The sequence below is a fragment of the Numida meleagris genome, chromosome 4 (genome assembly GCF_002078875.1).
Source record: "Numida meleagris isolate 19003 breed g44 Domestic line chromosome 4, NumMel1.0, whole genome shotgun sequence".
Lineage (NCBI taxonomy): Eukaryota > Metazoa > Chordata > Aves > Galliformes > Numididae > Numida > Numida meleagris.
The window spans coordinates 89,284,697-89,308,299 of record NC_034412.1 but is presented as its reverse complement, the minus strand read 5'-3'; the positions used below and the strand labels follow the sequence as shown (position 1 = coordinate 89,308,299).

Sequence of the window (23,603 nt, the reverse complement as noted above, 5' to 3'; positions counted from 1 at the left end):
CCTTGGGTTTTGAGAATGTTAAGGAAAATAAAAGAGGCATACTGAAGTATGTGATACAGAAATTTTAAAAATCTAGTATACCTCATGCTCCTTCTCCCTTTCAGAATTCTTACTGAATTGTACTCAAGCTGACTCGTAACTATTTTCTTCTCTATGTTTTCTCAGCTTCTAAATGAAAGGGCTGAGGAATCTCAGTAATCTATCTGTGGAATCTTTACCATTGGAAGTTGCAAAGAGCCCCGTTCTTGTTACTGGAGGACCTGATACTCTAATTCATTTTCAGAATTGATGTTCTGAGGAATGTAGAAAATTTTAAGTCTTTGCGGAAACATACCGATATAGTCTTTTTTTCCCATTGCCCATTGATTTTATGATGATGACAGATCTTGCAAGATAACACTAAAAATACCACAGTTCCTCATTAAAAAAACATGGATGACTTGATGTTGGAGGCAGCAGACCCTGTCTGAAGCCACTCTGCCCATGGCCACCAGAGCACTTTGTACAGTATTGCTCATTCCAAGAGTATGCTACACTGAGACCTAAAGCAATCCAACAGAAAGCTGGCAAAGGCTTGGTAGGACTTGTTAGCTTTAAATTACAAAAGCAGCTGTAATGCCATCAGAGCTCAGTGAGCTTTGAAGCGATACATCTGCATTCACTGTGCTGCCTCAGCTGGTACCTGTGGCACAGATAACCCACAGCCAGGCTGATCTGCGCACAGATAATTGGGAGTCAGCTTGCAAACACAGGTGCGTGAATAATTCATGATTCATTTATTTAAATATTTGTGTCTAAGAAAAGCAGGGAAGTGGACAAGACTGGTTCTTAAATAGTCTATGAAAACAGACACAAAATCAGAGATTTCTCCTGTCTGGGCTTAGTAACAGACTCATAAAGAAAGGTCTTTTAATGCTGTAAATTTCACGTTCTAGAACCACCTGGATAAAAATGAGGTCGCTTGTTTCAGTGTAAATGACCAGATCACAAAACCTTATCAAAGACTGAGGGTATAATGAGGCTCAGAATAGCTGTGGAAGAGCAGGGGGTTTCAGACCTGCAGCCTGGTAGGGAGGCAAAGCCTGAGTGCCCGGCCAAGCATTCGCATCTGCCCTAAACAGTAAGTATTTCATTCTCTGTACGGAATCAGAGACAGAGAGTGCTGTGTTGGCGTGGCAGGCAAAAACCTCATGCAAACTTGTGAGAACTGGTCACCCAGTGGAGGAAAGGTGGGAGAAGGCTCCAGGAAAAGCTATGGCTGTATGTGCAGAATGCCAGAAAGGCAGGTGGGGGTGGAAGGCCCGTGAGCGTTGAGCTGCTGAGGGACAGCGCTCAGAGCAAACCTAATGACAGCAAAGTAAGGTCGTGGAAATACCCCTGTGAGCTTCTACAGCGAGACAGACTGAGGACTGGGACTGATCACAGCAGAGGCCACGCGGAACAGTCCCTGAGGTTGGTGGCTCTGATGAATTTCGCCCTGTGCACGGGGGAACATTTCCAGACAGTGGCTGTAGGGAAGGAACAGAAAGAACCCAGCTCGGCACGGATCCGCACACCTAGGGCCGAGGAGAGCTTCCCGTGGGGCAGCCGCAGCACCGAGCGGGCCGCGGGAACCCCAACCGAACTACAACTCCCAGCAGCACCCGGGGCCGGAAGCGGGGCGTGGCCGTGCGGATCCCCGCCCCCCTGCTGACGTCCGCGGCGGCCATTCCTCGCGCCGCGGAGCGGCGCTGCAGCCAATGGCGGAAGGGCGGGGGCGAACGCTGCTCTACGCCGTTGCCGGGCCGGCGGCGGAAGGTGAGCGCGGCGGGTCGGGTTTGTGCCGCTGGGCCGGGAGCGGCGTCCGGCTACGGCGCGCGGGGCGGCAGGTGAGAGGCGGGAGGGGGCCGCGCTTCCCCGGGGCGGCTCCCGGCCGCGGTGGGGGCAGGGCGGCCGGGGCCGGGTTGGGGGGAGGACCGGGCCCCCGTGCCCGGGGCGCGGAGCCGCGGCCGGGCGGGCGTTGTCGTTCTCTGGGGGTCTGGAGGCGGCCGCGGCCCCTTCCTCGGGCGGGGAGCGGCACGGCCCTGCCCGCGGCTCGGAGGCTTCTCTTGGCGCCTGCGTACCCCGCTCCCTCCGAGCCGAGCGCGGGGCCTCGGGCCCGGCCTCCCGCGTGCCGCCGGGCGCCGCTGCGGCCCGAGGGTGGGAGCGGGGCTGCGGGCCGGCCTGCGTTCTGCGGCGTGACACAGCGCGGCGGGGCAGCTCCTGCCGGCCTCCGCGTCCTGCGGTGCCTCTGGGTTTTCCTGAAACCGAACTGCGGCCTTCCGCTGAGAAAATCCGGCCCCTGAGAGCCGCGGAGAGCTTGTCTTTTGAGCAGTCCTCGTCGCTTTTCGTTGGTGTTTACAGAATAGGTCAGGCGGCCAAATGGCAGTTCTGGCTGCGTTTCCGTGGCTGTGCCTTTATCGCCTGTTGGTGAATGTGTGTGTGGTGCCCGGGGTGCAGATGGCGCGGGGGGCTGTGCCTGCTCCGGCTCTGCAGCACCTCGTGCCGAGCTCCTGGGGCACGGCACTGCACGGCCGAGTGGGGGGAAAGCAGAGCACGTTCACTGGCTGCTTTCTGTGAAGATGGCATACTGCATCTGGAAACAAACAACAACAAAAAAAAAACAGGGTTGTCTCTAAAGACACCTGCAATACATGGCTGAGGCTTGCAGGGACCTCTGGCCCAGCCCTGCCTGAGCTGGGTGCCCGGACCCACATCCAGGCAGCTTTTGGAGCATCACTCTGCTAAAGAAAGGACTTGGGGGTAGTGGTGGATGGGAAGCTGAACATGAGCCAGCAATGTGCCCTCACTGCCCAGAAAGCCAACTGTATCCTGGGCTGCATTGTGGCCAGCAGGCCGAGGGAGGTGATCTTGCCCCTCTGCTCTGCACTGGTGAAGCCTCACCTGGAGTACTGCAAACAGATGTGGAGTCCTCAGTACAGGAGAGACATAGACCTGTTGGAGCACATCTAGAGGAAGGGCCACAAAAATGATCCAAGAGATGGAACACCTCTCCTGTGAGGACAGGCTGAGAGAGCTGGGGCTGCTCAGCCTGGAGAAGAGAAGGCTGCAAGGTGACCTGATAGTGGCCTTTCAGTATCTAAAGGGGAGCTGCAGGAAAGAAGGAGACAGGGTCTGTGGTGGTAGAAGAAGGGGAAATGGTTTCAAATAAGAAGAGTGGTGATTTAGATTGGATATAAGGAAGAAGATTTTTACAATGAGGTTGGTGAGGCACTGGTACAGGTTGCTGATCAGGCTGGATGGGGCTCTGAGCACCTGAACAAGCTGTAGGTATCCCTGTTCATTGCAGGGGAGTTGAACTGAACAGCCTTGAAAAGGTCCCTTCCAACTCATACAATTCTGTAATTCTCTTCTCGCCAAGGAGAAGACCCCACACCTCCCTGGTCTCTGTACCTGTGCTCCGGTACTGCCCAGCACAGCAGTGCTGCCTGGTGGTTAGAGGAGCTCCTGGGCTCCAGATTGTGCCTCTGGGCCTAGCCCTGGGCACTACTGCCAAGTGAACCAGAGAACTTGTGTTTTTCGATAGGTTTGCATCTTTGTTACTGTTTCATGCTGTTAAAAAGTGCATTGGGAGGTCTTAAGAAACGAAGTGAGAAGCAAAATTTAAAGGCACGATCTGTCCTACTTTGACAAATCCTACCTGTGCTGTTTTGTTCGGGTGATTCTGTGTGGAGCCAGGAGTTGGACTTGATGATCCTTATGGGTCCCTTCCAACATGAGATTTTCTGTGATTCTACAATTGTGTTGCTCGTGGCTTGCACTTACCAAGTCTGACATTGTTGCTGTCTTCAAACGCTGCCTTCAGTGCATTGGTAGTGTTTAGGATGTTTATGAGGTCAAGTCTTGTTTGTGTTAGTGAGACATGGTGGAAGGATCTGCTGCTTGCTGAAGCTGATTTGCTTCAAATCATTCTGAGCATGTGAGTGGTCAAAACTTAGTTCTCAGAGTCGTGCAAGAAAAGCTTTTGGTTCATGCTGTATAGAATGCAGTTTTTAGGAATGTAATTGAACTGTTAAATGAGGTCAGCTTGAATTCAGTGGAAATATTAACTTATTTTAGAAAAAAATATTAAAGGGGGACTTAAGCCATAGTATTATGGGATGCGGTGTTACTGCACTCCTACTATTAACATCCTTTATTTAGATGGCTTTTCCTTTGTTTTTCTCCAGTATCTGCCTGTCCAGAGGGGCTGGTGGCTGTAGTACCAAAAACATCTGTAGGCTGGCTAGAATAAGCCTTGAGCTTCACTCTGAGGGTAACAACACTTAAGATTTGGGAGAGGTGAATGACAGAACAGTAACTGCATGTGGAGAGCTCTGTAGGCGAGGAAGGGCGAGCAGTTCGTTCCAGGAACGCATCATCCTGCAGTGATGCAATACAAGTTCTCTGCCAGTTGGAAGTATTTCTGGGCTTGATAAGTTGATCTGCGAACTTTCTTCATTTAAGAAGAATAGAATCTTGAACTTTATTTTTTAAAAATATCCTTATTTTAGAATCTGGAACTGATTTCTGAGTGCATCTTGCCACAGCCATAATAGGTGACTTTGTTAATAGCTGCAGCTGGAGTTATTTGATGCTTCTAGTTTGGGGTTGCACCCCCCAGTGCCTGTTTGTGCTGTTGGGTTGAGCAGTGTGTGGTGGAGGAGGAGCTTGCAGACCCTGCAGGTTGATATGGCTATCTGGGCCTGTGCAACAGTGCTGCTGAGTAGTCCTGGGGCTTTGAAAGCATTTAAGAAGTGCTAATTAGTGAGCAGGTGCCTAAATGAGCAGGATTTGCAGCTGTTTAGTTTCTTCTGTTCTTATGTAATAGTAACTTGATCTGTGTTGTATCAAAGAAAGTAAGCTTGGCTTCTTTTTTCCTCCTGGTTCTTGTGGTTTGGATAGTTACTGCTGGGAGAAGCTTCCTGGGTAAGCCAAGAGCCTACTGTGGAAATCTGCAGCTGCACAGAAGACGTTTGCTCTTACAAGGAAAAAATATTGCTGGATCAGATGTCTTCCACAGTTGTAACAAGTTCCAGCAGTCTGGATTTCCCGATTACTGACTCTTGTGAATGCTGGTGGATCTTCCCCCGATGGGTTGTTGTAAGGTGGTTTTTCAGCAGTGACCTGTTATCCTGTGGATATTCATCCTCAACTTTCTTCTTTAAAGAAGCTCCCAGAGAAGTTAAGATTTGGGCCCTTAGCAACTAGAACAGGGCAGGAGCACTGGGGCTTTGTGTAGGCTCTGTATTGAGTATAGATACGTCAGTGTATCAGATTGCTTTAAGAGATCCCAACAAAAACAGCTCCAGCTGTTGGTAATTTTAAAGTAAGCTTGTATGAAGTTTAATTCCTTACAATCCTCAGATGTATATGTTGATATTCCCTGGCTTTTTATTCTCAAAGTGTTTTTCTAGCTCTGTGTCATAGGAGAGCTGAGGAAGATGTCACTCGGCTTTTCAGGTGAAGCCGGCATACTGAGCGCAGTGGCACAGCGAATTAATATGCCTCATCTGTTGCTCAACCCCATTACCTTCCTGCTGCGTGGGGCATGCTTTGCCAACGTTCTTTTTGGTTTTGGCAGTAGCTGTCAGATGAAGGTGCTGCCTTGTCTTCGGGTGACTGCAGTTTGAAGGAACACAAGTGTGCCAGGGCTGGGTTTAGGGGGCACGCTCTTTTCTCACGTCCCTCATCCCTCGCGCTGCTTGCCTTCCTTGCTTCACCCCCCTCTTCCCCTTGTCTGAAAGCTCCAGAATAAAACCTGTAAGTAATGATCGTACAGAGCAGGGAAGTTGTACAGCACCTAAAGATTGTGATCATAGAACGAGGCATCTGCTTCAGTAAACCAGGATCTTCCCTAGTCTTGGTAAGGCTGAGAGGTGGCGGAAAAGCTTTGTTCATCGGGAGGTGAAAAGAAATCTCAAACTGTCAGCATTAGGGTGAGGTGTATGTGCTCTACCTTGATAGAGGATGGTGTGGAACTGAGAAGGGTTATGTGTGTGAGTTCTGTGTGCAGGGAGCACCTTTTGGGCTTACTTTGTAGCTGCCTGGGATATGCAGCTGGCTGAAATCTGACCTCCATGGGAGTCTTCTCCACCTCTTTCAAGTCCTTCATTTGTGCTTTGGGTACAGGTGGTGAAGTGTGTGAGAGCCAGAGTTGGTTCAGCAGTGCTCAGACGGGCACCCTTTGTGTTCAGAAGAAGTAGGAACTTGCTCGGGTGCAGTTTGCACAGAGACATGGGCGCGTACAGCGAGCCTCACTTGGCACCTTTCAAACTGCAGCCCTGAGCCAGAGCTGTGACCAGAGCAGTGAGCTCAGCCCTGCAGGGACAGCGGGGCTGGGTCATCCAGCAGCTAGCTGCCTGCTGAGCGGGGCATGACCCCTGCCATTGTGACAGAGTAGTTTTTCTCAGAGCACTTCTAGGCAGCAATTTCTGTTCTTCACTTGCTTCAGGTTCTTTTTGAGCAGCTTAGCTCCCACATGTTTTAATCTGGCCATGGTTTGGAGAAAAGAGAGCTGCTTATCTGTAATTTTTGTTCTCTAAGGATGGCTTCTTATGACACGATTCCCAGTTATTTCTTCCCCCACGCAAACATTGCCTTCAGATAATCTGTTGTTTTTTCAGATAAACCTTAATTGGGACTCCTTAGTGTGTTTCTGGTTTGCTGTTAAGCTGACTTGTTCTGCTGTTTAGCTAGGAAATGAGTGAGCCTAAGTGAGGCTTCATGCCCTGCTCTGGGGGTCTGTGGCTCTGATACTAAACTTCTGGGACTTCCATTCCAGCTCTGGTCAGAAGCTCGTGGCTCAGAAACGGCATCCTTAAGTTCGGGTGTGTTTGAGAGAACAAGAATTACAGATAGGTAATCTTTTCTCTTCTTTTCTTATAGGTTTGGAAGAACGTCATTCTAAGATACTGAAAAATCTGGACTTTTTAACACTGTACTACCTAAAGAAATATAAGGAATTGAAAGTTGTAGCTTCCTTGCATTTAATTTTATGGTATTTGTACCTCTTATTTTTTCTGTAACTCTAGATCAAGAAACACCATGAGTACAGTAAGTATTTTACTGATCAATGCAAAAGTGATTCTTAAAATGTTTATCGTACTTGTATAAATCTTTTTAACAGTTTATTGTAAATACTGCTGTAACACTAATTTTCCATTTAACTTCATGTTCTGTGATACTTAAAAATTTCTCATCTCTAGGTGCTAGCAGTGTTTCAGAAATACTTGGAGCATGAGTGAAAACTTTAGGTCAGACTGATTCGAATGGTTGGCTGGAAGCTAACACCTGATGTAATTGTGACCTCATCTTCTCATGTAGACTGTCAGAATGTGGTGTGGCTTTTTTCTTTGTGACTCAACTGGTTAAGAGACCTGGCGTGATGTCTGCTCCTTGATGTGATCAGTTCACATAGGAGTCACCCATACCACTGTTATATTTATGCTGCAGACTTGTAGCGGTGTGTTTTGTCTACCTTGATATGCTGACCTTGATGCTGCAAAAATGAGGTCCGCGTTAGTATTACTCCTAAAGAGCATGCTAAGGCTTTCTTCTCTCTTAGACTCCAAGAAAGCGCCGTGGAGGATCAGCTAATTCAAGGCAAGCTCAGAAACGAAGCAGGCTCATAGCTTCCACCACAGAAATGGCTTCAGAAGGAGAGCCAATAGAACTGGAAGAAAGTGGTAAGCTTTCTTTTTTCCTGTGTGAGAAAACAGAGTGCTCCTGGAAGGCTGGGATTCCTCTTAACGTGTTTTTTGCCAGTTTCAAGGCCCTTTGAAGGAGTGGGGAAAGCTACTTATTTAAGAAAACGTAGTATGGAAGCAGTAAACAACAAGCCTGCTGACAACTGTTTAAGGTTGTTACTGAGGTGCAATGCTTTCTTACCTAATTCATCGATCTCTGGAAGTGAAAGGTGCACACATGCTGTGCGGACAGCCAGTTATCTAGACTGATGCACTCAGAGTTACTGCAGCTGCCACTTCAGATAACAGCAAGCTAAATTTGGGAGCATGCAAGTTTGTAAAAGATATTTAAAATTCTGTCATCAGTCCCTTGAGGGGAGGGGCCCTGAGCCAGCATATTTCACAAAAGGATCAGAATTTGAAAAGCCTCTTTAACCTTCTAAATAGATACTTAAACCACCTTCTGGAATTTTAAGAAAGAATTAGAAGTAAGTGTTGGTCTCCAGGTAGATAAATGGCTTCTTCTGGTTTTGCTGTGTATTTGGCTTTTGAAAGTCAGGTGAGACATGAGATGGGAACACTTACAGCATAGCACTGGAAAATACTCTTATATCCTGTTTGATGTTTTACAGTGTGATAAACATTCTCCTATATTAGATGAATAATCTATTGCTATGTACCTCTCACAAGCTATTAATATATAAGAATGTATGTGATGTCAGATACTCATGCACTGCAACTTGCAGCAGGTGTTAATACTGTATATGGACTGTTGAGAGCAAAGCTTGAGTGAAAAGTTGAGAATGTTACCAAAGAGAAGAGGGATGGGGCAATGTCGAATGATACCTCAGCCTGTTATACACTGATGGGTAACTTTACACCTGTGATCTCTGATTTGTATTCTAACATTATGTTTTGAAGCTGGTGAAGAAGTAGTAGATCTCACATGTGAATCTTCTGATCCTGTAGTGGTTGATCTAACTCACAATGATTCTATCGTGGTAAGTAGTGGTACACTTACCTAAATGCTGTAGTCAAATGAGTTTTGTGTTGTGCTTGCTGCTGATAGTCTAAGGTTGTATTCTAAGTTCAAAGTTGACTTTTCAATTTGTGAAATGTGTATTGACCTACATAAGGAGATCTGTACGGTGCAAGTAAATGGATATACTCGTTGCAGAAGTAAACTTCGTCTTTACAAGACTGTTGCTTGGGTCATAGCTTACCAAGGCCTTAGTTTTTCAGATGATGAGCTTCTGAGTTTGTCTTCTGGCATCTAAGTAGCCTACCTTAAGGGGTTAAAGCATGGCTCTTATTTAGCATTTCAGAGTTCACATCCAATCCCAGATAGATCTATTAATGTGTCTATCAGTGTTACCTGCAGTTAATAAGCACAGTCTAAAATAGGTTGTTGCCCCTGATCTTGGGGTTATATACATGGTTATATACATACTTACATGGATTGTGTAAGTAAATGCCATTTAAAGTTGAAGCTGTGATAAATATTTTAAAGAAGATGGCCAATGATTTAAACAAAGTCAAAGAGGCAGCAATAAGTCTTCAACTTGACAAATAGAAAATGTTCAGGCATCTACAACTTGCCTGACCGTGTTGGGAACTAGTTAAACTTCTCATCCTAGGAAGTCTTAAAAAAATTCACTTTTTTGTTACTGACGTTATTAAAGCTTGAGCAATATTTGATCCAGTCCACAGTGTAGTTAATAACGTCAGTTTTGGGATGCAACTACTGCCTTGTAGAACCAAAAACAAGCAGCAGGAATACCAGGGTTTGTTTGTGAGCCTGTACAAGGGGAATGCCCCAATCTTTATAGCATAATTTGCATTGCCCTGGCTTTGGTTCCACCAAGTGTAATAGCGGGTTGGTTTTCTGTTTATTTTCTAGCAGTTGTGGGTGTAATATGAAGCATTCATGGATATCACACCTGAATTTTTTTGTGTGTGGGGGAGAAAGAGATAAAGCTGCCTCAATCAAGTTGGAGTACTGAAACTGGGGGACAGAGGAGATTGTTAAGATGGTTCCTAAGCTGCCTCCATTTCTGTCCCTTTGCAACAGTGAAGGCAAAATCACAAGTAATCGCTTAGTTCCAGAGCAATGGCTAATTTATTATTTTAACACTTTCTTAATCAAAATACCATAGTGATATCCTAAAATTCTTAGCTTGTTTTGTTGTTAATTGCTTAGCTTTTCTAGTATTTCTATGTAAAACTTTGGTGCATACCAAAATCTAATTTTATTTTTCTTTTCCCTCCCGTGCCATGTGTATTGACTCAAGATTGTTGAAGGTGAGTTTCCATTTTACAAGTGATAAAGCAATTGTCCTGAACTTCTTCCAACAGACTTGAGCAGCATGAATTGAATTTGCTTTCAGGAAAAGACAAAGAACAATGCTGTAGTATCTGGCCTCTATCTTAAATAATGGATTCAATCTGTGTTTCATAGTCTCTATGAAAGCTGATATAAGGTATCTGAAATAAAATCCATCGCATGTGCTCAGAATACGTTTTTCTTCCCCAATGCAGAAATTCTGTAAGTGTGAAGTCAGTAGTCACTTGAGTTAGCATTTGTAGCAATGGAGTATCTGCTTTGATGAAGGTTCAAAGACCTTATTAGCCTGTATTGCATTGAAGGAAATGAAGTAGGAAGATATCAAGGGTCATAATACTTTCATTATGTAGTCTGATGCTCCTCAAATATAGTACTAATTAGTGCTAACAAGTTGGATATTCTCTACTTAGGATGTCACTGTAATTGTAGGCAGGGTATTAAAAAAAAAAATTAACCCTTTATACCTTTCAGGCCTTGTTCTGATTACAGTACCTGAGGTGTGTTAATAAGTTGCTTACTTAAAATGTAATCCATTTGGGGCTCTAAAGCAAGCAAGTAAAACAGCGACAAAACAAAAACCCCACATGCAGTAGAAGTTGTAGCTCAATAATTATGCAAGAACTAACTTCAATTTTGTGGTTATTTATATAATCTTAATTAGGGCTCCATGATTGATGTTAATGTCAGAGTTGCAAAGAAATAATTCTGATATGCGGCTTCTAATGGTGGAAAAGCAAACAGCAGTTCTATAACTTTTGGGTTTTACAGGCTCAGTAATTTTTTTGTTCTTGAACAAGTGAGAAACCAAAGCAACTACATAATTTACATTTGTGACTTAAGCATTTCTTCTGTCACTTCTGAAAAATGATTTCTTTTAACTTTGTTACCAGAAGAATGTTCTGAGGCACGTGTGTGTTTGCACATATGGTCAGTAATCCCCTGAAGCAGCAACTGGCTGCTGGCAATGATATCACTGCTCTAAGCAGTTTAGGTAACTGTGGGGGATGGTGCTCCCTTCTAATCTCAAGCATTATACCGTTCTGAACTAAGTGCCAACCCTTTTTGCTCTGCAACATCACTGTGCTACTTAGAAACTTAAGTCTTCTCTGCCTTTTTTTAAGAGTCAAATAGAAATTGTTTGACTTCCTCAAGATAGTGAAGTAGTGTTGTAGGATTTTCTGTATGTATTTCATGGTATATCTAACTTAATAAATAAATTACAGAGAATCAACAGCGGAGGAGAAATCTCAGACTAAGAGGCCAGCGGCAGCCAGACAGCTGTGTGCTAAGTAGTGATGATGAAGATGAAACAAGAGATAATGATGTGTATGTAACAGATAAAGTGTCTCGAGAACTGGGACCACTGGAGGATGAAACTGCGAGTTCCAAGTATGTATGCCTTACGACCTAACACACATTGAGTTTCGCTGTTCTGTACGTGAGGGTCTAATTCAGGTTGTTATGGGCTGGCTTACCTTTGAAATCATAACTTAGTTTCCACTTAAATTAGTACAGCATAACATTTCACATAGTGACAAAATGGTATTGTTTGCACTTCTTGACTAAAAACCCAACCCAAGGTGGATGTACAACTTTGCATACAACTTAAAGAGATGTGGCAAGGAAGGAGGATTAGTGACAATCTGTAGCTCATAACATATCCCGTTTACTTATGTTCAGAGCTCTTGTAGTGCTGTTAAGATGTGGAAATCTTTTCTGTTGGTGTAGATGATTTGGTCTCACAGTCTATCAGACTAACTATGAATGAAATCAGTTTCCTTGTCTCCCCTTGTCACATGGTCATGACAGAACCGTGATATATTTATATTTGAAAATGTGTTTTTGGAAAAAGAAATGTAGATTCTAATAGGGATTGTAATGTAGGCTTTTGTTTAGCACACTGACAGTAGTGCTGTGTGCTTAGGCTGTGCTGTCCAGGCTGTGTTATCATTAAGTGATTGCCTCTGACAGGGAAATAGATTAAACCAAACCGCAACTGAAGTGCAGTGGATAATAAACTAAAGAAAAAATCTGTTTTTATTTGCATTATATATGTTTCCTAAGCACATACTTAATATATAGTCAAACTTAGCAACTGACTTAGAGCGGTTACTGAGGAGGGACAGCTGTTCTTATCTCTCTGACAATTTTATAACTTTGAACAGAGTATCCCCATCTGACCTTATGGCATAAGGTACTGGATCTGAGCCAAGTGAATGGCATTTACAGTGCAGCTGATCTGCCTGCTCTAGTTATCAGGGAGTAAAGGATAAGAAGTTAGCAAAAGGTGTGCTGAAAATCTTCAAGCTGAAGAACAGTGGTGGGGAATTTTGTTTTGAATTTTAAGTGGTCTGTCAGGTTGACAAGGACAACTCAGTGTAATGGTGAGGGTTTGCTAACTTACCCTCTTTTCATCCCAGTGTCTGCAGGGTTTATATGTGGCCTTAACACTCAGATTTTGTTAATCCTTTCTTTTGAGGATCTCAGATCCAGCTGTGTGGCCCAGCAGTGCTACGAGTTAAGACTTGCATTGTGATTTAAAAACAAGCCAACAAAAAACCAAACTCCTGAATGTATTGATGCTAGCAATAACTTCTATCCTCTAAGACTCAGAGAGGCTTTTTAAGGTGTACTCTGTAACAGCCTATTTGAGCACATTTTGGGAAGCAGCTCGTTGCACTGATCTTACCTTGCTGGTGTGCTTTGAGCCTTTTAGTTTACTAGAAGACAAGATGGGAGAGAACTTGGGTACAGAAACTTTGGCTTTCAGGTTATTAAATGTAAAGTTGCTTGTAGCATATGAAAACATAGTGCTCTTTGTCACTGAATTTGCAAACTTGTTATTCTTGGCCTATTTTTGGTTGATGTAAACATGTAATGTTTTGATGCTTCAAGCTCATACTTTTCTGTTAGAAGTGGGCCTTCCTGCTCTGTCTTGGCAAGGCTAAGACAACTCAATGCTGCAACTTTTTATCATTGACAAGAAGGTGAGGTTATAGTTTCACACTGTAAATGGCTCTGTGGCAGACTACAGAGTTCAGTTAGATTTGCTCATGTGAAGGTTATCATCAGTTGTAATTAATTATTGAGTTGGTATTACAGCCTTTGCTTAAAGAATTTGAGTAGTAAAAAATGGAGGAATTAATAGAATTTAATTATGTATGTGAAACTAGGGGTAGACATCGGTATTACTTGCTTCAATTTAAGATTATGAGATGAAGGATGTCTCAGGCTTTCTATCCTTGTTGTCATTAATTAATTATATAAACTGTTGCTTAGCATGGAGATGACAGAATTGCAGAATTGCAGGGGTTGGAAGGGGCCTCTAGAGATCATCTAGCCCAACCTGCTGCTAAAGCAGGTTCCCTACAGTAGCACTCATCAGTGTCCAGAAGGGTCTTGAATATCTCCAGAGGAGACTCTACAACCTCTCTGGGCAGCCTGTTCCAGTGCTCTGTCACCCTCACTGTGAAGGAAGTTTTTCTGCATGTGCATCAAAGCCAAGAGTTTATGGTAAAGAGTCACTAAAGCAGCTTACTGTGATCACTTAAAATGAAGATTACTCTGTCAATAGAAGTGGCAGGAAGCTCTTACTCTTTCTAATAGAAAACATTAATCAGCACATAGAGTATGACACGTTCCCTTATGCAGGATTGTTTGGCGTGCAGTTCTTGCAGTACAGCTGTCCTAGCAAGCAGAGGCAGAAGGAGATACATCTGGGACCTCAGCTTTGAAATGGCTGCCAAGCTGGTCTTCTGAACTAAGAGTTTTGGGGGAATATTTCCTTCTGTTCATGTTCCTACCCAGACCTATACACTGCAAGAAATGAATAATGTTTCCCAAGGTAGTAGCATCATGAGGGCTTCCCCTTGCCCAAGAGCCTCAAGGATAATGAGAAGTTGTTTGTAATGGTGGAGCTGCTGTGACCCTGTAGAGCTCTTTGTCCAGTTTTGGCTGTGAATTGATAAAACTTGCAGTCAGCAGTTGTGATATTGAAGTCATTTACTTGTAGAGTAGCCTCTAAATTTCACATCTAAAATGTATACCTTTAAAATTTTATTCTAAATATAGTGTGTGGATTATATAAAAAAAAAAACTCCTTGTTAGGTGAGGGTAAATCAGTGAAGACAAAACACTGCCAAAGTTCTTACTGTTAAGTTTATTTTCTGGTCACAGCAGAAACTGATTTCTGCAAGACTATGACTGATTACTGTGCTAAGAGTATAGGCCTAAAATACGCTGCTTACACCTCAAGTATAACTGCTTTTCTAGAAGACATCTCATTCTAAAAAAACTAAGAAAATGAACACCCACACGTACAAAAAAAACCATGCAACAAAATCAACAACCAAGCACTCTAAGTCTTTGTTCTTGAAATCATTAACTAGTGTATCTTGCACAATGAATTAAGAGACTTGGGAATAGTTGCAGTATATAAAAGAGAGCCAGTGTGAAAATACCCCCTATATAATCATTCATTTTATAAGGAAGGAGTTCATGGTGCATATGTTACTGGGCTGGGACGTTGCTGAATTAGAATATGGGATGTGTTAATTTGTCAGCCTCTTTCATTTCTAGAATGATTAATTAATAAAGGACAGCTACATGTTTTTGTAACAAAACTGATACCATGTCTTGAAGTTCAATATTGTTGTCCATGCAGTGCACGGTTTGTAGGCTATTGTTAGTTCCAATGAAGCAGTAGGGTGAATGAAAACCAAGAAGCTGTTTCCCTTAGGTGACGGAGACCCGGACTGCTTGCTTGGTGCAGCAAACTGACGTAGTTAAAGATATGCAGGGATCTTCAGATGAAATGTGTCATGGCTTGTCAGTGCAGTCAGATGATTATGTGACATTTTATGTTTCAGTAACTCTCAGTGTACCGTGAAATTGATGGATGTGTGTTCTTTCCTTTTTTATTCCCTTTACCACAAGGCCTTCTGGTACTGTTAGCTGTCCAATTTGCATGGACGGCTACTCGGAGGTAAGGATCCACCTGTTGTCATTTGTTTCTCTTGTTGTTTTTAGCGGGAGGGAGAATGGGAAGAGGGTGAACTACACAACTCCATTAGGGCATGTGGGATGGTACAGACAGCTAGCTTGAAGTGTGGGCTTGGGTTCTAAGGAAAAACTAGGTAGTAGCATACGCTGAGGGAGAAACTGAGAGTGAGGTTTGTTCTTACAGTAGTAATGTACTGATTGTGGGTACCAAAGTGCAAGTTGACTGGTGCCAGTAGACCAGCAGCGCTGAATTCCTTGTTCACCTGCTGTAGGGATCCTGCTTTAGCAGGGGGTTGGACTCAGTGATCTCCCGAGGTCTCTTCCAACCCCTGCAGTTCTATGAAACACCTGTTGTGGTTTCTTTTCTTGCAGATTGTGCAAAGTGGACGACTTATTGTGTCAACCAAATGCGGCCATGTCTTCTGTAGTCAGTGCCTCCGCGATTCTCTTAGGAACGCCAACTCCTGCCCAACTTGTAGGAAAAAACTCACTCACAGACAATACCACCCGATCTATATATGAGTATTTGCATTTCTCAGGACAGATTCACCTGGATTTGGGGGAAAAATGTCATGTTTTCAATGCTCTGAAGACTTGAGGAGCAGCAGGTTGTGCACACATCCAAATAAAACTGATTTTTTGGAGAATAACTCGAGGAAATAACTTTCCTTCTACTTTTTTAATGCGTGAATAAGAGGGGTCTGAATATTTTGTTATTTCTTATTCTTGAAATGATTCCCACCATTGCGTACAGATATGAAGTAGTTACCTTTCAAAATACAGATGAACAATTTGCTGTTTCATTACGCTTTTATTTTTATCCTAAAACGTGCTCATTACGTATTGCTTTCTGCTAAATCATTTTTGCCCAAGTAGAATAAGTTCTGTAACGATGGATCGTTTCATCATTAACTAAATTGACGTCCAGGGCAACGCAATAAATTAACCTGCTGTTAACCAGCAATCAGATGTTTTTTCAGCAGGTGGCTTGAACGTGTAGATGTCTTTATGGACTCCATGAGATCTAGAACGCATAGCCCAATCTGCAGCATGTACAGTGTGAAAATACTGCCGAGAATTTGAATCACAACACTGAATTTATTTTCTATTTTCCAACGTGATGAGATGGTCTCTTGGGTTTACTGCTGTTCTATAGAGCTCTGTCTCCTTGTGGCTGAGGAGAAGGTAGTATTCTCTAGGCTTGCTAGTGAGGAATAAGAAGCAAATTGTGTGCTTTGCTCTTGTCAGCTGAATACCAAACTACCCAGGCAGATCTTCTTACTGTATCAAGTGTACCCAATGCAATGCTTCAAGTTCAGTGCGTTCACTTCATTGCTCTCTTCAGTTGCTGTACTGACACTCCTGACTGGTTTTGGCCTGGTGCATAGGATTAAAATTTAAGTAACTGTAATGCTATAAATTGAGAGGGACAAGGAACTTTATTTAATCTCTTTGCCCTAAAGGCCGTGCATCTTTCTTTGTGCGCATGACATCAAGAGTTGTCAGGTACCTGTCCTGGGAGAGAGCTCTTCTGTTTAACAAAGGCAGGAATGCACAGGTTTAGGCACTGTTGTCTGGTTACTTTTTTTTTCCAGAACTGAGAGTTTAAAATGTGTACTTTAAACGAGCTAAAATCTGCAGGCTGATGTGAAATCCCAGACGAGTTGATGCAAGTAGGATAATAACTGAGATAATTAAAACTGGTGTTTTATGGTCCACATATACAGGAGCTGCATCTGTGAAGGCTGAAATTTGGTATGTAAAAAAAAAAATCCAGAATGAAACAGCCAGATACCCTTTGGAAAACTGCTGATTATGAAAAACCTTAGAAGTAGCATTGTGGGCTCTGGCACAACACAACTGTAGGATGCATTCAGTTAGCAGTGGTATCTGATGCTTCTTTGCAACTTGTCCTAGGGAGCAGCAGGAAGCCTTTAATTAAAGCCGCTCTTTGAATTAGCCATCTCAAGTTCTCGATTGAAGATTGCATCCCAAGAGCAAAGTTTCTTATTAGGATGTTGAGGGGCGTTACTGGGTGTAATAATGCATCCCAAATTGTGTTGTGTAAAGGCCGGCTGCAGAACAGCGCTACCTTCCCCAGCGTGGTTTGGGAGAGCTCGGCTTCGGCGCTCTTACCAGGAAAGCGCAGGTTCTGCGCTGAGGCAATACTGTAACTGCCAAGGAGTTACACGTCTCCGGTTCCTCTGTGCTCTGCTGGCAATGTGAGCTCGTAAGTGAAGGAATGCAGCGGTCTTAGCGTAGTGCAGCGACAGTGAGGGCTGGAAGTTTTCATCCAAAAAAGATGAAATGATGAAACAGTCCTAAAGGTGACTTAAAATACGGATGAAGGGAAGAAGCAGCCCGACATCAAGCTGTGAAAATATTTAAAGGCCGTGAAGAGGGAAGAACTTCAGGCCAGTTTTACCTGGGTGGCTGCTGCATCAGAAGGATGGTGATGAGAGGATTTAATGGATTACCTCCGGATGGGCTGTGTCACATCCATGCAGCTTCTGTAGTTACTAGCTATAGCCTGAAATGACTTTGCACAACTCCCTCCGTGTAAATACCACTTTAGTTTGTGCTTCAGTAGCCCTAATTGGAATCTAGATACCCAAACTATAAAATATTTAACAGAAAAAGGGTTTTTTTAGCTGTTGTGTACCATGTGAAGTGCCACAAATCTGTGCATCTTAAAGTTTAAGTTCTCAGTGTGTGGAAAAATGCAAACTTGCATTTTCCTTTTTTTGTTAAAAAGGAAACCCCGCTATATTTGCGTTCCAGTGATGTTTCACATTGGCGAGAGCTGATAGATAATATAAAGACTTTTTCCATTCTGTAAATGTTTGTCTCGTTGTATATAGTTCAATTTTTCCTGTATTTAATTGTATTCATGTCTGTATGTCACATCTGTGTTGGACTCGGCTGGTAAGCAAACAGCTCTTTCAACAGGTGGAAATAAAAAATAATTTGCTCAATTAAGTATTCTTCCTTTTGATCGCCTGTGATGCTTCCAAGGGTTCCAAAGGACGCTGGGTGCTGAGGCTGCTGCTGCTGAGTGTTGGCAGAGCTCCTGGTGCTGCTTGTGAGTGCCACGGGCATGTGTTGTGTGAGACACACGTGGGGAGGGCGGCAGGGATCGCCAAGGAGAGGGCTCGGCGTGTGGCGGTCGCTGCGTCATTTCATTTGTACTCCAAAGAAGCCAGAAAGATGCCATTGCCAAGTAGTTCTTTCCTTTTGCCTCTGGTTTGCCTTCCTTACTCTTTTTAAATGAAGCTTCCATGCTCTAAGGAGAGGGGGAACAACGTTTCTGTTCAGGCTGGCCGGTCGTGTCTGTGTAAGCCATGGTAGCTTGTATCACGTCCGTATACAAAAGCACCGCATCAGAGGTCTGCTTGTAATCTTGTTTATTCTGTTGGGCTGGAAGCCAGCGTGTTAGGATGGACCTGATGTGTTATTCTGATTTATGGTACTGCTCATGAAACTCCTTAAGTGTGTATGTTCTCTACGGACCTTAGTTGCTGTGACTGATGTTCCAGCGTAATTTCCTTAAACTGTTTATGAATGGGAAAAAGGATCACAGCTTCTAATTCAGCTATCAACACTTCAGACATGGATCATGCTTACGTAGGTGCCTCCCTCCAGCTTCTTGCTGTCATGCAGGCAGATGCGTTTTAAAACAGCCCAAGGTGAAGGTTAAGTCATTGATTGAAGGAGGCTCTTTAAAAGCTTCCTTACTAACTTGCCAAATTAAAGGATGGGTATAATGCAAGTCTTGCAGCGTTGAGGAAAATGCCTTCTGCGTGCTGCGGTGTGATGGCTTGGGACTGCTGGGAAGGGGCATCTGTAAGGAGGGGGCTGCAGAGACGGATTAGGGAAGTGCTTGCCAAGGGCTGGCTTCCCACCCCTTCTGGCTGGAGTACATTTGGGGGGCTTTTGTAAGGGTGAGGGCTCTGTGCCGATGGTGCAGCTCATCAGCTTTGCTATCTTTTCATGTTTGCCTTCTCCTGCTGCCCACATTGGGTGCTGCTGCCTTGCTGCCCAGTGGGGCCTCAGTGGCTCTTGCTGTTCAGCTCTGTTAGGATGCCTGGGACAGCTCGTTTCAAAATGATTTTGAAAGCAAATGTTTCATATCTCTGCATCTATGCTCTCCAATAAACTGATTTTACATCAAACATCATCATCTGCCCCCTGGCTCCACATCAGACTGCCACGTAACCTTTGCCGTGCCTCTGTGCTTCCACATCTGCAGCCACAACCATCCCCAGCATCCTTCTGCACACCCCCATCTCTGAGAGAGCCCTGGGGCCTTGTGCTGCGCTTCTGGGACAGGAGGTGCCACCCTGGGAGTGTGCGCTGCTGTGTGTGCCCCGATTCACCTCGTGTTGATGCTGAGGACTGCACTTCACCAAAACAGGATGCAGCGCGGGGCACAAGCAGAGAAAACAGTGTCTGCTTTGGCTTAGGTCCAAAGCTTAGGATCTAGGCTCAGCTCTTCCTTACTCTTCCTTCGCAGTAAGCGCAAGGCGGTGCATCCCTCACGTGTGTGCTGTGGTTCCTGTCCAACCCTTCACAGCGTTAGAGATGCCAATAGAAGAATGATGGGGATGACTGGGCATCCTGGTGGGGCGTGGGGAAGGGAGCTGGGTTTTATTCCAAATGATCTCAGTGCCAACAGAGAGATTAACGGGCAGTGCTGAGACGGCGCTGTCACACAGATCTCCCCCTAATGGCTCCAGGTAGGCAGAAATCTTTTCTTTCTGCCACCATAAAGGAGCTGAAACTCTGTTAGAGGAAAATAATGGACATTAATTTGGGTAAGGGTGGTGATTTGGTCGGAAATAAAATTCCTGTGCTTGACAACACGCTGGAGTGATAAGATAAAGCAGCAAATTACTTAAAGCGTCGCTGCAGGGGAGGGCTGTGAGGCTGTGAGGTGGGGTGAAGCGTGCCATCATCTGTTTAGCAACCGATAATGCAAATTGCAGAAAGAGAGAGAAGTGGAGAGGGAAATAAATTAACTTTGGAAAATGCCGTTGAGGTAATGGGGAGGTAATGGCTTTCTTGACATTTGTTATAAGAACGTGGTTGTTAATCCCACAGCCCTGGAGGGATGCCAGGTCGGGTAGGTGCCGCCTGCCAGCGTTTGTGTCTGAAATGAGAAGCGGCTCCGGAGCGCTCCCTGCCCCTCTCTTTATTGGGGACTGCAGACTGACCCCGAGGCATTTAGGAGCCTTAAAGACCAGGGACACAGCGTCGGCATCCTGCACTGATTGCAGCGGGGTTTTCCTTTGGCCGTGGTGTGGTGGCATCCGGAGGCCCAGCCTTGTGCGCGGGTGAGCATCTGTACTGCAGCTGTGTGCCGGGTGGCGACGGCCACGAGTCCTGGAGGTTTTGGAGCTGGCGGAGTTCAGATCACTGCGGAATTGCTGCGGAGAGGATGGGGTAGGATGAGGACTGGGAGCTGAAGGCTGAGCTTAGTGGGACGGAGGCGGTGGATGGATTGCACATTTGGATAGAAAGACTCCCGCGATGCCCCCGCTTCGTTAGTTTTACATGGAAATCCAATCAGTTTTACATCGCTGTACAGCAGACTGAAGTATTTCAGGTCTGGGTATGATTAATTAAAAAAAAAAAAGTGGCTCCTGAAAGCTGCATCAAGTATGTGCCCTCGTCTGCCTCATAGAATCATAGAATGGCCTGGGTTGAAAAGGACCTCAAAGATTATCGAGTTTCAACCCCCCTGCTGAGTGCAGGGTCACCAGCGACTAGACCAGGCTGCCCAGAGCCACGTCCAGTCTGGTCTTGAATGCCTCCAGGGATGGGGGCATCCACAACCTCCCTGGGCAACCTGTTCCAGTGCGTCACCACCCTCTGTGTGAAAAACTTCCTCCTAAACTTCCTTCCAGCCCCACGCCTGTTCCAAGCCTGGTGTGCGCTTTGAAGAACTGTAAGTCAATACAAGTGAGCGTGCTGCAGAATTTCAGTGTGTTGGAGGCAGACTACAAGGCTGTAATGTTCCATGAGCAGACGTAAGAGAGATTAAGAGAGATTTAGTCTGAAACAGCGTTGGTGTTCCCTGGTGCTCCTGTTGGAGCTGCTGGATAAGTGCATAACCTGCCGCTATACATAGCGTGCTGCTGAGCTGATGCTGTTCCCCAGTGCAGATGTGTACTGTGCCCTCTGGATGTACCGAGGTGCTACTGAAAACTCCAGCCCACACAACAAAGACAACACGTGCCAATGGGCTAATGGCCGCCCTCCTGATGCCCGTGCTGCATTGCAGCTCATTATCTCACAGTGTTTAATTTTACTGTGACCTCTAGGAGACTGGGCAAAACTTCCCTGGGAAGGGGTGACCTACAAACTGAGCGTGGGGCTGCTGTTATTAATTTTCCTGTACAACATCTGGCATCGGTTGCTGGAGACAGGCAGCACAGGTGGTCTCTGACTGGAAATCACCGTCCACACTGTGAGACTGGATGCTAACGTGATGCTAGCAAGAAATGAGGGCTACATCCAAGTGTGTGCAGGATACACTTGTGGTTTCCCCACAGATTGATCAGAACGAAATCTGAAAGGAGACGAACATCTGGGGTGAGCTTCTGTTTGTTTTCTTAGGGAACTGACTGAGCAAGCTTGCGTTGCCTGCAAAACCACAGGGTGTTGTGAAATTCTGAGCTCGAGGAGGTCAGTAGGAGGACTCCAGTGCGGCTGAATCAAAATAAATGTGGTTTTGGTTTGCGGCAAACCTCTGGAGAAGAAATGGCAGGAAGATGTTATGCCGGAAGAATTTCTGTGGGGTCTGGGGAGGTCAGGGGGTGGGGAGGGGCTGCGTGCTGCATGGAAGGGAACGCACACCTCGATCCACGCAGCGAGGCGCCTTAGAAGCAGCGCCTTCCACCCGTCACCTCAACCTCAGTGTGAGGCACCAACTGCATTTGTATCCATTGCATTAGAGGACAGTGCTCAATGAGGATTAAATGATTAATTTTGTTGTTTACAATGGAGTTGAAATGCTTATTCCCAGGTGCAAAGGCTCGAGCTGCATTAGAAAACACTCACCATCTCACAAAAGAAATGCCCTAATTTGTCTTTTCTTCTTGCCGATCTTTAAGAAATAATTACAGACAGATCTTTTCTTTCTGCCTTTTCCCTATCTCCTTGCAAACAATGGCCCGTCCAAGGGCATCTCTCAGCTACAGCTGCTGCTACCTGCAAGGGAATATGTAGCAGCCTTCACCCCAGGATCACCTTGGAAACGGCGGAGCAGCTTCCTGCGGTGTCCAGAGGAGAGCTGGGTGTTGTGCAGGGCAACGGGAAGGGCACTGCTCCAGGGTGCTCTCTGTCTGCTCAGCCACAGCACCCAGGTGGAGGCATCCTGGCTCTGGCTGATAGCCCACATCCAGCCTTGACTCCTCAGCCGTGGGTATGGTGGGGTGAGTATTCCCTGCACGTTCTGGGGCTGGGAAGTGGGTTCAACTCTTGTATTGATAACGAGATGGAGGTTTCCAAGCTGTCTGCACTGCAGCCCTCGGCTTTTCATTTGTTATCGCAAGGAGTTTTGGCGCTGTGTCACGGAGAGAGCTCGCTGCTATTGCAGCCAGGAAGCTGCGCTGACAGGGCAGCCAGAACTGCGTGGTGCTGGGGCACATAGAATCATAGAATCATAGAATCATAGAATCATAGAATCATAGAATCATAGAATGGCTTGGGTTGAAAAGGACCTCAAAGATCATCAAGTCTCAACCCCCCTGCCAAGTGCAGGATCGCCAACCACTAGGCCAGGCTGCCCAGAGCCACATCCAGTCTGGCCTTTGAATGCCTCTGGGGACGGGGCATCCACAACCTCCCTGGGCAACCTGTTCCAGTGCGTCACCACCCTCTGTGTGAAAAATTTCCTCCTAATATGTAACCTAAATCTCCCCTGTCTCAGCTTAAAACCATTCCCCCTTGTCCTATCGCTATCCACCCTCACAATCGATCACAGCCTCCGCTGCCCGATGCCGGTGTGAGAAGGAATAGCCTCACCAGCCTGGGGCGAGTGATGAACAAAATGGCAATGTATGTATTCTGCCTCTTGTGGAGAGGGCTCAGGTATTAATGATGCAGCAGAATGGAATCATAGAATTGTTTGAGTTGAAGAATCCTTTAAAGGCCAGCTGGTCTAACTCCTCTGCAGTGAACCGGGAAAGCCACAGCTCAGTCAGGTGCTCAGAGCCCCATCCATCCTTGCCTTGTGTGTCTCCAGGGCATTCACCACCTCTCTGGGCAACCTATGCCAGTGCTTCACCACCCTTATTGTAAAGAATTTCCATATATTCAACCTAAATCTCCCCTCTTTTAGTTTGAAACCGTTTTCCCTTGTCCTGTCCCAACAGACACTGCTAAGGAGTCTGTCCCCTTCTATCTTTTAGCTCCCCTTTAGATAATGGAAGGCTGCTACTCAGCCACAGCCATAGCATTTGTCTTGCTAAGAACCAAAGGGATGTCCCATGTTTTGTCTGATCACTGGGGAATTTTTCAAGAGCCGTGCTGTTGATGTGGCCTTGAGA

General features: G+C 45.4%; 1 protein-coding gene across 3 annotated transcripts; it reads left to right on the top strand.

Annotated features, from left to right (window-relative positions):
- On the top strand, positions 1,666 to 18,030 carry RNF4 (ring finger protein 4). Of its 3 annotated transcripts, none has more exons than XM_021395296.1 (8): positions 1,666 to 1,797; positions 6,907 to 7,074; positions 7,586 to 7,706; positions 8,628 to 8,707; positions 9,998 to 10,007; positions 11,274 to 11,439; positions 14,986 to 15,034; positions 15,424 to 18,030. In XM_021395296.1, the coding sequence occupies exons 2-8, from the start codon at positions 7,066 to 7,068 to the stop codon at positions 15,571 to 15,573; spliced, it is 585 nt and encodes a 194-aa protein (XP_021250971.1). In that variant the 5' UTR covers positions 1,666 to 1,797; positions 6,907 to 7,065; the 3' UTR covers positions 15,574 to 18,030. The 3 variants fall into 3 exon arrangements, with proteins under 3 accessions (XP_021250971.1, XP_021250970.1, XP_021250972.1); XM_021395297.1 differs by having other exon boundaries at positions 1,732 to 1,868; XM_021395295.1 differs by lacking the exon at positions 6,907 to 7,074 and having other exon boundaries at positions 1,714 to 1,868.

Bases quoted from the DNA above. Each gene is read 5' to 3' on its own strand.
- RNF4 (XM_021395295.1), top strand. From the start codon at position 1,740: ATGGCGGAAGGGCGGGGGCGAACGCTGCTCTACGCCGTTGCCGGGCCG. The intron at 7,707-8,627 runs GTAAGCTTTCTT...TATGTTTTGAAG, and splicing joins AATAGAACTGGAAGAAAGTG to CTGGTGAAGAAGTAGTAGAT. The intron at 11,440-14,985 runs GTATGTATGCCT...CTTTACCACAAG, and splicing joins GATGAAACTGCGAGTTCCAA to GCCTTCTGGTACTGTTAGCT.